This window comes from Chanos chanos, chromosome 7, assembly GCF_902362185.1.
Source record: "Chanos chanos chromosome 7, fChaCha1.1, whole genome shotgun sequence".
Taxonomy (NCBI): Eukaryota; Metazoa; Chordata; class Actinopteri; order Gonorynchiformes; family Chanidae; genus Chanos; species Chanos chanos.
In genome coordinates, this window is record NC_044501.1 from 10,047,403 (window position 1) to 10,060,290 (window position 12,888).

At 41.0% G+C, this 12,888-nt stretch overlaps 1 protein-coding gene across 1 annotated transcript in view; it reads left to right on the forward strand.

Moving 5' to 3' along the window:
* Positions 1-4,734: 4,734 nt before the first annotated feature.
* The window catches only part of spred2a (sprouty related EVH1 domain containing 2a), a 13,502-nt gene continuing 5,348 nt past the window's right edge, over positions 4,735-12,888 (forward strand). The window contains exons 1-2 of the mRNA XM_030780102.1: positions 4,735-5,079; positions 12,606-12,789. Coding sequence (XP_030635962.1) covers positions 5,054-5,079; positions 12,606-12,789 — 210 coding nt within the window. The 5' untranslated portion in view covers positions 4,735-5,053. The remainder of the gene's footprint in view (positions 5,080-12,605; positions 12,790-12,888) is intronic.

Consider the following 12,888-nt stretch of genomic DNA (forward strand, 5'->3'; position numbering starts at 1 on the left):
GAATATAACTCCCCAAAACGGGATGTCTTTTGACCATCTGTATCAAGTGCAGTCGGTAAACAATGACATTATGATCCACAGAGTGAGACAGATCGTTAGCTATCTCCAAAATAAGCGTTCTTGATCGGGAATACAACAAATCTCTCAGCTGAAAACCAATGTTGCGTATGCGTCTTGCCAACTCTGCCCCAGTCTTTTACGCTATTCCAAGTGTCAATCAATACTGTTTAAAGAAAATCCTACATTGAAGATAACTTTGTATGTTTACTCCCGGTCGAAACGCTGGCAAACAGATTAGTTAACTTCAAAACACAAACCACTCGCTGTCTTTGATCACTGGACTTGCATTTTCTTAATGCAACATGGTCTCAATGAGATCTAAGGATCGAGGTGGTGGTTGGATGGGTGGAGGGGGGTGAGGAGGCGGGGGGGGGCTACCTCTGACTTCTTAAAGGAGCCGTAACGACTCAACCGTGCGTGAATAGCTGCAGGGGATAAATTCTTCTGAGATAGACTTGTAATACTGCAGTGACACCATGTTAATATAGAAACGACCCCCTACCGAATTGTTTAATTGTTGTAATAAGTAAAATTGCCGTCGCTGTAACACTCAAAACTGGCAATGATTGTGAAGAGCTTAATCAATGAGCTATTTTGAGGAAACAGTATTAATTACTAATGTCACTTTAACATAAAGTATAAAAAATATTCGTATGTCAATGCTTTTGATCGTACTGCACAGTCCTTCTCCTCTTGCAGGCCGGGTCTGTTGCTCTAGAAATTCCGATAAATTTGCAATGACGAACTGTCACCTTGCTACCCGGTGCTTATGAGGCATGGTAAAGATGGTAACGTACTAATAGTAAGAGGTCCGATCTATGACATTTTCCCCTAAAAAAAAGTCGAAGACGTACTTGAAGATCCGCTCTGTGAGTGCGCTAAGACGCACTTAACAAATTCGGTGTACTGTTTTTAAAACGATCTTATGAAATGTTTTGAACGTGTTGCTTGCAAATGATCTGAAAACTGGAGAATGCAGACGCAAGGAAAGCCGAACATACCTCAGTTCTTCTGACTTGACACTTCGAAAAGTTGTGGATAGCTTTTACTTATTTCATTCAGAGTTTGGGGATGAAACCCAGTCAGAGGCGGAAATGCCTTTCAAGACATAATTATATTTGCTAGATATATGTAATTAAGCTGTAATTATATGTGATATAATTATGTAATGAGGTGACTTAGTTCAGAATTCTGTCATAACAGAAAGCTTTGTTTTGCTCTTCGGTAAATATTTGCGCTAATTCTGTAAGGAAATTAGCCTTCTTTAGTCCCTGGTTAATATTATGTGAAAATGTCGATGCAAACTGTAAGCGAAATAAGGGAAATAGTTTCATAAAATAAGAATTCGACCACACACCGGGCTTATTAATTTAAGCAGTGTTTTCAGATAGCGTTCAACGACTGTTCTTACAAAGGCGTGTGGATCTAAGCAAAAGCAAAAGGTTAGGATATACTCCAAATAAATTAAAACTATCAAACAAAAGTGGTTTAATTACCACAAAATCACCACAAATACCGTGCAAAAAGCACATTTCAGAAAAATACGTGTGCTCCATTTTGAAATTGGCACAGTTCGGCAGTTACATTTATTAATTCACGTGAAAATTCTTAGCTTTGCCAAACGCTCCGAATGTTTTACAGTAAATTAAGTAAAACATTGCTAAAAGTATCCATGATTTGTATTTCATGGAATATGATCTATGAGACATCAGAAGCACTGATTCTTCATTTGCATCAACTGAAACTGTAATTCCTAACTCCCGTCTCACATTATGGAACTCAAATTCCCAATTTAATGGCGAGGAGAGCTAAGCTGGCTTATAACTTTATTTATAACTCTATATTTCTCTATCTGTGTCATTATTAGATATTAATTGCACTGCATGGCAAAAAAAATGATCTCATACGCAAATAGAATATTTCTCATTTATAATATCCCCATCTTTAAAGAACCCGAAACTCTTGATCTAGAGTGGAAATAGCAACCACTCCCGGAGGAGAACATACGTAGCTTACTTTTCAGTGCGCGCGCTTCCTGGTGGCCAAGTAAAGTATTGTAAACGCGAACGACTACCACAGCCTGTACCATTTCCTGATTTTCACAAGAAAGTTTTATATGTGGCATGTCCAAAATATCAAAAACACGAAGTATACAGCTAACCGCTATCTTATCATTACACAGGCCTACCCATTGTTAGGAACAACAGTGTTACAAGAGCAAGGATGTCATTCTGCCGTTATATGGTTTTGCTCCCGTTTAAAACTATAAACTAATATAAAACTAACAGTGGAATCCATTAAAACAGACAAATATCATCAGCTGGTAGCTTAGATCTTGAGAGTGGATCTACTCTTAGGCAATAAAAAAATAAATAAAAAGAAATGAGATAAATAACAGCACGCCGACTACACCCTATTCGGTTCTTTGATATGGAAAGGCTGACATTAGTAGACTCGTATATTGTACTGTCCTGTAAATATCTCGCCCCGTCCTTGTTGGAAACAACGAAGCGTTATTTGCTTTTATCACTTGAAGCAAAGTCCAAGTAGACTAGGACAGATACTTATCCAACTAGATCAGAGACTTATACACTCTACAAGAGAACTCTACAATAGGCTCTCGGCCCTTCACGGCAACAATGCTCTCTGCTACTCAAGATCCTGCGCTCTTTCTTAATAACAGCTAAACGTTCGGAGTGCACCGCATACTGACGTGCGAAGCAGTGATCAGGAGTTAGATGTTAGTTGCAAGACATTCTAATTTAAGTCTACCGTGGGACATTTTAAAGTAGGCCTAGATGTAGAAAAAAAAATAATAGCGTTAATTTCTCAACAGCCCAAAAACACTCCTTATTGCAGTATCTGCCACGGAAACTAGTGTGAAGTGAGACCGGGCAGATCAGTATGTTACAATGCAATGGTGCGCTCTAGTGTTCTGTGGGACTTAATACAGTTTGAAATTGCAGGAATACAACATAGTCAAGTCAAAAGTTTAACGGTAAAATTAACATGGAAAAAAAATTATAATAAAATTGACATGAATACGAGGAAATTGAAGATAACGTTGTGTAACCAATCCGTCACAAACTGGTAATGTTCATGCCTAATACTGGTTGTAGCCAACACACGTCCGTTGTTACATATAGTCAAAAGGTGTAGTGACATAGTAAAAAACACTAGGTGGTGCATGAGGACAGCCTTTCATTTTCCTCAAGGCAAACGTTGCCAGCCGTACCTAAATTCCACAGATCCAGTGATCGTATTTCCCTGACTATGGACTTCTTCTACATTTGGCCTGATCTGAAGACGTCAGCTCCATTGCGGATATCAGCGAAAGCTTGTCCAGTTGATAACTAACGGCTGTAAGAAAAAACAAAATGTTTGGAAAGCTTTATGTTTTATGTACAAAGTTGACTGATAACTTTTAATAGGCCTATTAATATCAAAATGTTGATGCCTCTGCGAACTACTGTTGCCCCTACTACAAGTGTCCCTTTTAAAAAGAAACAGATAGATAAATAGACAGACGGATAGATAGATAGATAGATAGATAGATAGATAGATAGATAGATAGATTTCACGACATCTTTATTAGACGTGGGACATTGTATAAACTCATACAAAAATCAATCTGTCATTCTCAGTATTGACGTCGATTAATGGGAACACTAGGTGACGCCACGAACTGATACTTATAAACAGTTTCTTATTCATGCATATCCGAAGCTCAAGCGTGTAATAGCTATTTTGCTTGTGCGTATTACGAGTTGAAGAATGGTAACAATTGTATATTTACATTTAGTCATTAGGCAAACCCTTTCGTCCAAAGCAACTCACGAAAGATTACAGCGAATGGGCTTAAATCATCACATCTCGGCACGCAAAAGTAGTGCCAAAAACCACTTCAAGGACTGCGTTTTAAGGTTTACTGAGTCACTACACATTATTGTCTAAACTTCCCAGTGTTACAGACAGTATTGCTTGACAGACTGTTGATAAGACAAGTTAACATGTACGAGTAGCCTACATTTCTAAATCTGTGCTTTTGCCAAAAGTATTTAGAAGTTTCATCAAAGATACCTATACCATTTTCGCTGTCCAGTAGATATACGATCATTTGCCTGATCTTAACATCTGCACTCAAGAAATAAACAGAATGATTACTGAGATTTGAATATGGTGTATGAACTAGGCTATGTCCTTTACACAGGCTACGGTCGGAAAGCTACGTAGCTTGTACATTCTTTGTAAATACTTTTAGTGTATAAACAGTGCGTAACCAAATCGTAGAGAGCGTCATTTTTACTTTCATGGGAATCTAAAACAAACAGCGTCAGTCTTGGCAACTAAGCCAATACTCTAATCCTCTGTTCAAAGCACACACGGCTGGTAATCGTTTTAAACAAGAATGACTTGGCTAAAATGTCTTGGTGGCTGGTTCAATTCAAAGCTTGGACGGCCAGAGCCGTGGCACAAGGAGGACCCCGGAGTTCAAAACGGTCAGCAGTTATTTGAATCTGACGTCATTGCTTCCGCACCCCCCCCCCCCCCCCCTCGCTCCCTCCCCCTATTCACCGCCCCCTCCTCCTCCAGCTCCCCCCACCCCTCTTCACCTCCAGTGTCGGCGGCGGCGCTCGTTGTAGCCTACAGAATCCAACATGGAGTAACCAGCGATGGGGCTCGTGCGGGGCCATCCTCAGTCTAGATCAACGCGCAATTTTTAACCGAAGCGTCTTTCGCACGAGAATGCCAGGGCTATATGCAGCTAGCGATCATCAAAGGATTACACGCTGTTTCACGGATACATTGCAGTAACCAAGGAACTAAGTTGGATGAATACGAGGGAAGAACGCACACAAACAACGGTCTGGGAAAACTCGATGCTACATCGGACTGAAAATAGACGGGGTGTAAAGGGCAAGGAATAAGACAAAATGAAGACAGGACACTGTGTGCGCGCGGTGGAATATTATTCTAGGTGAAACGAGGAAAAATGACCGAAGAATCACACCCCGACGAGTGAGTAGTCCTTAGTAAAAAACACTCTTAATCGTGTATAGTCAGTAAGAAATTGTAACCCACGTCGGGATTTGTGTTATCGTGGTCGTTATACTCATATTTGCGTTGAACAGACCTTATTTTTGGACAAAAAGGCATAAGGTCCTGAATACTTTGTTACAATGCAGCGTCAAGGAGACGCGAGTTGCGGGGTGGCTGGGCCCCCTTCGCCTCCTTGCTGCTGCACGGCTCTTGTCTCGAGCACTGGAGAAGAGGGAGGGAGGGAGGGAGAGACGAGGGGGAGGGGCTGGAACGGAAACATTTTGTGAAGGGATCTTCAGTGAGTAGTTTTTTCTCGTCGTTTTCAACCTGGGTTTTGTGTGTGAATAAGGTTATAAGGCCACACTCTAATCTCCTGTCTGTGAAGGAATAAAGCAGAAAATCAGTTGCTGCTTGTCTCACCCACTCAGTAGAATCGCGCGGTTGGTTTGAGTACCTTTCTTTGTGGTGGGTCGATATGCAACATCCGCCATTTCTTTTCGTGAATCGCCCTCATTTGCATACTGTCCTTCATTCATAAAAATACCGACGGGCTGGTCATGAGGACTGTGCGCAGCACCGAAAGGAGACTCAATCGATTTTTTTTATTTCAAGAAAACATGAAAGGCAAAGACTACTAGCTGCATTACTCCATAATCAGTCGTCTAAATCATGAAGCTATTAAAGGAACAGTTTATAGTTAGTCTTCTACGCCAGTCGAGAGTCACTGTATTTTGTTATGCGCTTTGACTGCGTGTCATTTCCATTAAGTATGAATTTAACAAAGAGCTGTAGGCTGTAGTTTTAGGGGGGGGGGGGGGGGGGGTCACATTGCAACTATTTTTTTCAGGGGTTTGAACGTGCTTAAATTGAACGAGGTCATCATATCTTACCACATCTCTGAGTCATGTTCTATATGATAAGGACGTAGTCACAGTCTTATCAGTGACCTATTGAAATTTACAGCTGTTGTAACTCACTACATTTTATGTCTCGACTCGGATTGTAAGCGTTTGAGTGCCTTCCAGGCAACAGAGGATCAAAGTATCACTATAATAGCATTAAGACTTAGCCAAATGGCTCATTAACTAAGTGAGAACTTTTAGGGCTTATGAGAATTAACTTCTGTAATGTGTCCTTAGTTAATAAACAAAGCCGTTTTTTTTTTTTTTTGACACAAATCATGATATACATTTCAGACTCACACTGGAAAGGGTTATACCCCCACAGAGTTCCGTTCTCAGAGGTTAGGGAATGCCCCTTTGTATAATCGGAGCGTTCTCGCATTTGCACTGAAATTGAATTTACTCGATCATAATGACGAAGCATTCAGTCTTCAAGAAACAACATTACTGCGTGTTTTTCCTTCCACCCATTTGCGTGTAACAGATCAAATAAATCGGTTCACTTTGTTCGTTTTTATCACACTGGCTGTGTCCACACGCATTTGGTAATTGCTGTTGTGTAATTGAATAATTAGCGGCATATGTTTGGCGACACAGGAAACTAAACTAGATCCTGGAGGCTACTCCCAGCTTCTTAATCTCTGGGGCTGAGAGATGTTGCAAGAACAAGTGACCCTAATGCGTGAGGCTATCTTTTCTTTTTTCTTTTTTTTTTTTAATTTATGGCCCTCTCACACCCGGCTAGGTAAACATGACTCAGGCAGGAATGTTAAGGGCCATATAATCGCATAATAGTTTGAGGTTGTGAAATGTTTACTTTTATCGAAGGAAGAGGGATTTGGAATGGTATACTGCCCTCGAGGCGGTTACCCGTTTCCAGGTGGGCGCTCCCGTAATGATTGTCAAAGGAGCGCAATGGAGATTAAATGATCCGGGCTTCGGTAATGCAGATCATTCCATTCTTGATTTATCACGATGCTTGAACTTTGTTGCCTTCTGTCGTTCCATGCGTGTGATTGGAACGTAGCGTAACCTAATATTGATTCAAACTTAGGCTAACCCGTTCAGTTGGATTTTAAAGCGAAGTGGTCCACGTAGCCGTGTTTGACTACCAGCCAATATGAATTAAGATTATGTCCATGTAGACAGCTTTACCTTTGGGTTGGTTGCATTTCCTCATTAAATTAGTGGCGTTGTGGTGGAATAGCCTCAGTTTAGAAAAGTGGAAAAAGATAACAGCACTCTTGATTTAGGGTCATGCCTACCGTTTTTGTCAAAGTGAAGTGGTCTGTCGCTAACTCATCCTTTGTATCTGTTTTATTCAAGACAGTCGCCAACATATCTGGCTCAACAAATGAACTAATCATTAAACTTTTGATGTCAGTGATAGTTCTGTGTCAGGGCGAGACTGCATTTCACTGGATTGTACTGCACACCTCTCTCAGTAAGACGCTAGGTCGAAGGCACTGCAAACGTGTTTCGGACACCCGTGATAAACGTGTTTGGTAAACTAGTGGCTGACCATTTTGATTCGGTACAACCCCTTCAAGCGCAAACACAGCTAGACACACGCATTCAGCATTTGAACCCTCATCAGGAGGTACACTGTGGGTGAGAGGGAAGCGAAGAGGAAAGAGTTATAGATGATGGAGGTATCGATCCTACCCGCAACGCCTCAGGGGATGAGCGTGAGGTTTAGTCTCGTGCGTGCTCGTAGTTGTGGAGAGAAGAGTGACAGGAGAAGGACATGGAGGGAAAGGTCAGCACAGTGGACTGTAACCTCCACTAACCCCAGCGAGTTTCATAGATTTATCGTTGATTCATCTGTTTTTTTGTTTTGGTGGGTGGGTGGGGTTTTGGTTGCTTTTTTTTGCCAGGAAGCACTAAAAGTTAGCTATTGATGTTTATCACGTGGGCTTTTTTTTCTGAGTATAGACTGACACACTTCTAAAACCGAACTGAATCACAGGAGAATGTTTGCCTTATAATTCGTGCCAACCCGTTTTCCTGTTTGTCATATTCATTGATAACCATATCACATAATTCAAATCATAATCAGTTCCTCCTTTGTTTTATGAGAGACACACCAGCAGACATCTGAAGGCAGACTTTGACAGCTTAACTGAACTGGGCTTGTGTTTTTTCCCTCAGCGTTTGTAACTACACAACGAAAAAACAAAACAAACCAAAAAAAAAGAGACATAGAGATGATGCAACATGACTATAATTCTTTCTCTTTCTCCTAGCCTCCTAGTTCATTGTGATTCGATGACTCGACTCTTTGGTGAAACAGGTGGAGTTACCTAAACGGCTACCCTTTAAAAAAAAAAGATTTTTTTTTTTCTTGAATGGATACATTTGAGCAGAAAGTTGTGAAGACTCTGGTAAAATTTCATAGAAGCAGGGTTAGGACTCCTGCGTTCTGTCTTTGTGACTCATGAAAGGTGAGATTCTGTTACGAGACATTCCTGGTCTGTTATTGTTTGTGTCATTTATATTAGAATAAGAAAAATAGGTGAGTAGAAAGAGGGGATTTTTGACTTTGGTCGTGCACTCACACACCGAATGGTTTTTCCCTCGGCTCACTTCAGAAGCAGTGTTGGGGCACCAGAGATGCTCTCAACATGTCAGCAAACCTCGCTGCACTTGAAGACATACATATAAATACACCAAAACCGCACATAAATGTACAAACTCTCTCGCCCTTGTCGGCCTCTCTCACACAACGCGTGCAGATTGTAAAACCGCAATGACAGTAGTTTACAGTGCTCCCGCATATTTTAAATCCTAATTTTCTTTAAATATCAAGAGTACAGCATGTCATTTTCACAGATTTGAAATGAAAAGGGAAAGTATGGAGCTGATGTGTAGAGGGACAATCAATTTGATTCGAAACAAGTTTGTATTTTGAAGGATTATTATGAGGGAATAGAGCGAGGGAATGAGAGAGGGAAAGAGAAAGAGAAAGAGAGAGCTTTTGAAAAGATCACCTTTTGCCTAGCAGTCTTGAACAAGCTGTCTCGAGAAGACAGAGTGGCGCCCGTGGGTTTGGCAGGTATATTGTAAATCTTGATCCATTATTGACATAATGTTGACTAAAGCAGGTCATTTTGCCTTATCTTTCTCTATGGGCCTGTACAAGCCATTGGGGGGGCCCTGCAGTACAACAACCTACATGCAGTCACAGAGTTCAGCAATGTCTATGAAACACACGGTCAGCCCCCCCCCCTCATACACACACACACACACACACACACACACACAGGCATTCACACATACTTACTATTTCTTACACAGATGTATGCACACGCTCACACAGGAATACATACTTATACCAACACACACACACACACATACATTCAAACACACATATTCACACATATGCATATATTTCCTCAAGGTTTGTACTTGTGCATACACAAACAGACAACATCACTGTGCAAAAAAAAAACCCCAAACAAACAACAAAAAAAAACAACCCAACAACAAAAGAACCCAAAGCTCTGCAAAAAAATGTATTTGACTGGTATATTATTTTTGCTTCTTTTCTCTCTGTACCTTCTTAGTGACAGAAATGCTGGTCTGTATATTAGACTTGTGTGGATGCAGAATGGCTGCCTTACGGTGAGTCATTTCTGTCTCTGCGTCGCATACACGCAGGAGGTACCGTCTTCTTCTCTTAAGATTCTCAGTCGTGGTACTTTTGAGAGAAATGCGTTTTTTTCTCCCCCCCCCCCCTTAACAGACAGCTTCACCACAAGGTTCGCAAAGCCACCGAAATGACATCATCGCCGGTTCGTTTCGCTTTCCTCGCATTGTGCAACTCTTGTTTTGACTTTTACCCTTTTTTTGTTTGTTTTTTTGATCACTGAATGGAGGTGTAGCGTAGGACCTGTGTCATGGTTTTTTTGAGATGACGTTTTATGGTTTTAATAACGTTACACGATTTCTCTGGCAAAAGGGCAAGTACCACCCCCCTCCCCTTCCCCCTCCCCCCTCCTTTTTTTGTCTTACCCTGTCTCTCTCCGTCTTTGTTTTTTTTTTTTTCTGGGTTTTTTTTTTCAAAGCAACCCTCATAGTCTGTCATAGTGTGAGGAGTTGGGGAGTCAGACAGACATACACATGAGCAAACAGAAAGAGAGAGAGAATATAAGAATAAAGTAAGAGAACAATGTGGACCTTCACTTGTATCAAAAGGTGTCAGAAACGGAGGGGAAAATGTAAAGGCCGCGTTTTAAGGCTTCGTTGCTGATTGCAGGTCAGTGTATTTGGTAGTAAAGTCTGAAATGAGCGACATAAGAGGAGGAAGAACTGATTCTACATCAGATGTCAAGGACAGCATTCCACTAGAGCTAGACAAACAGGAAGTGTTCTTTTCTCAAGGGTCAGTTGTCATGACGACAGCTCTCCTCTTACTCAAAGCATAAACAAAACCTCGTCTCAAGCCGAGGTGATGGTTACTGTTGATCGCCGTGGAAATCGACGCCAAAAACCTTAAGTGCTTTAATACCTGTATATGTCACAAACACAGAAGTGTACACAAAGACTTTGGATTGTAGTCAGACCTCACATTCTGTTTTCAGGGCTTTTCCATAGTTGGTAATTTCACTTTTTAAATTATGTTTGGCTTCTAATGAGCCCGTGTAGCACATTTAAAATATTCAATTTAGATCATTAAGGACCATTTCCATTTGACACCAGTTCAGACCAGTCATAACTAGACACAAATATCTCTTGGAACCAAAAGTATTTCCAATTTAATCTAATTCAGCCAAATAAGCATTAAGTAACAGCTGAATATTGTAATTACGACATTGGTATTACTGCTTTTTTTTTGTCTCATGTAAGGTTATCAAGGCCCATCCTTTAATCTTGGGCAAAAAAGGGTGACATGGCAATTCCAGTTTATATCATTTCTCATGTCACGAATGGAAATGAGGTTCTCAATGATTGTTCAGCAGAGGTGTTTTTTTTTTTTAATTTAATCTAATTTTTTTTCTCGTGAGATTTGACAAATGCAAAGGTTATTTTTTGCATAACGTGTGCTCTAAAGTCCTTTCTCAGTGACTGAGTGCTCATTTGCAATGCAGTAATGTTCTTTTTTCTCAAACTCCATTGTGTTATTAGTGTCATAAATGACTCCAGGGATGAGTCTCGCAGTTCACTAAGTTCACAGGGGATATTAGGACCCCGCCCGTTCCTCCGGGATTGGCTGTTTACGAAACGGACAGGTGGCTTAACGAGTTAACAAATTTTAGGATTACTATGAGGCAGATTCCTGAGTGAAGCCAGCGATCTTGTCCAAACACCAAACCCAACCTGAATGGTTGAAATATGATGTTTCCTCGTCCATTTAATGGAGACACTTCAGAGCGTTCCCCTGTTTACTTCAGACCCCAGCGCATCCGATTTGTACCGTCAACTAATTATCGGCTCCTACGTCAGACCAAAAAAAAAAAAAAAACCCTTTCTGAATCCTAAAGAATACCAACGAGGGCTGATCCTAGATTAGCATTCATACTCTAAAGTACTCGACAGATTACGATCTCTGATTTTGGATTTAAGAACAGATACAGAGAATACATGGAAGTTTTTAAGAAAAGAAAAAAAAAAAAAATTGAGAACACCGCTGTAGGCTCCAGTTTGTCCGTCTCTTGAGAAGATCCAGCCTTTTCTGCCAGATTTGGTTCCGTCTCCCTTTTAATAAACTTCATTTTCATATTCATACGCTATACGAGACCTTAATTAGCTGAATCTCGCTAGAGAGAAAAAAGCTACAGGAAGAGGACTCTGGCTCTTACTTTAATTGATGAGTGTCTGTGAAAACAGTCACAACCCCGTTCAGTCTTGAGGCAGAATAAGAAACACGTTCGGTTCAGCACAAGTAGACTCTGTGTTCAGGTGTGTGTGTGTGTTTGCATGTTAAGAACTCTACCTGTAGTCTCTGAAACTTGTTTGACTCAACAGAAAGAAAAACAGATGAGTGTAAATTTACATGCCCCGAGGTCAGAGAAAGGTGAACACCTTTGGGTCCGTTCTTAGGCAAATGACTTAAGCGTTAGGATAAAGCGATTCCAGAAGGACAGATTCCGATTAAGACGAGCTTTGCCTGGTTATTCCCAGGCTCATCGTGTCTTTTCTTCTTTTTTTTTTCATTAAGGAAAAAAAAGTTTCTTACGCGTCTTCTCAGCACAGTCATTGCCACCTGATCGTCTCTGTCTTGTATCCAGGAAGAAAAGTCGTTTTTTCCCACTTAGCTAATGGCAGGTAGTTAGGGTTTGATTTGTAGGACATTATTGGCTAGTTTCGACCACTGTATTTGACAAGCTGTGCTCAAGGCTCAGCAGAGCTGACTGTCTTTATGTCTCTTGTTTTAATTACCTATGGAACAGCAAAAAAAAAAAAAAAATTTCACCACTTTTCCCGCCTTCCCCTTTCTCTCTCATTTTTAAATACATCATGTGTTCTGGGTTATTTCAGGAAGAGTCTTCACGGCACTATGCCTAGGTTCCTAATGATTCACGTAATATTTAATTATTTGTTTAATATAACTACTTTGGCTTAGTGATGATCTCTCTCTCTCTCTCTCTCTCTCTCTCTCAGTGACAGTTACATAGTGCGGGTGAAAGCGGTGGTGATGATGAGGGATGACTCCAGCGGGGGTTGGCTGGCCCAGGAGGGCGGAGGTCTCAGCAGGGTTGGGGTGTGTAAGGTGGTGCCTGCCGACCTGGAGGTGCTAGGCCGCAATGGCTTCCTTATACATGGAGAGAGGCTTCGAGATAAACGGGTAACGAATACGTGTGAACACACACACACACACACGCACACGCACTGTCCATTAAAGTCTCTGTGACACACTCTCTCTCTCTCTCTCTCTCTCTCTCTC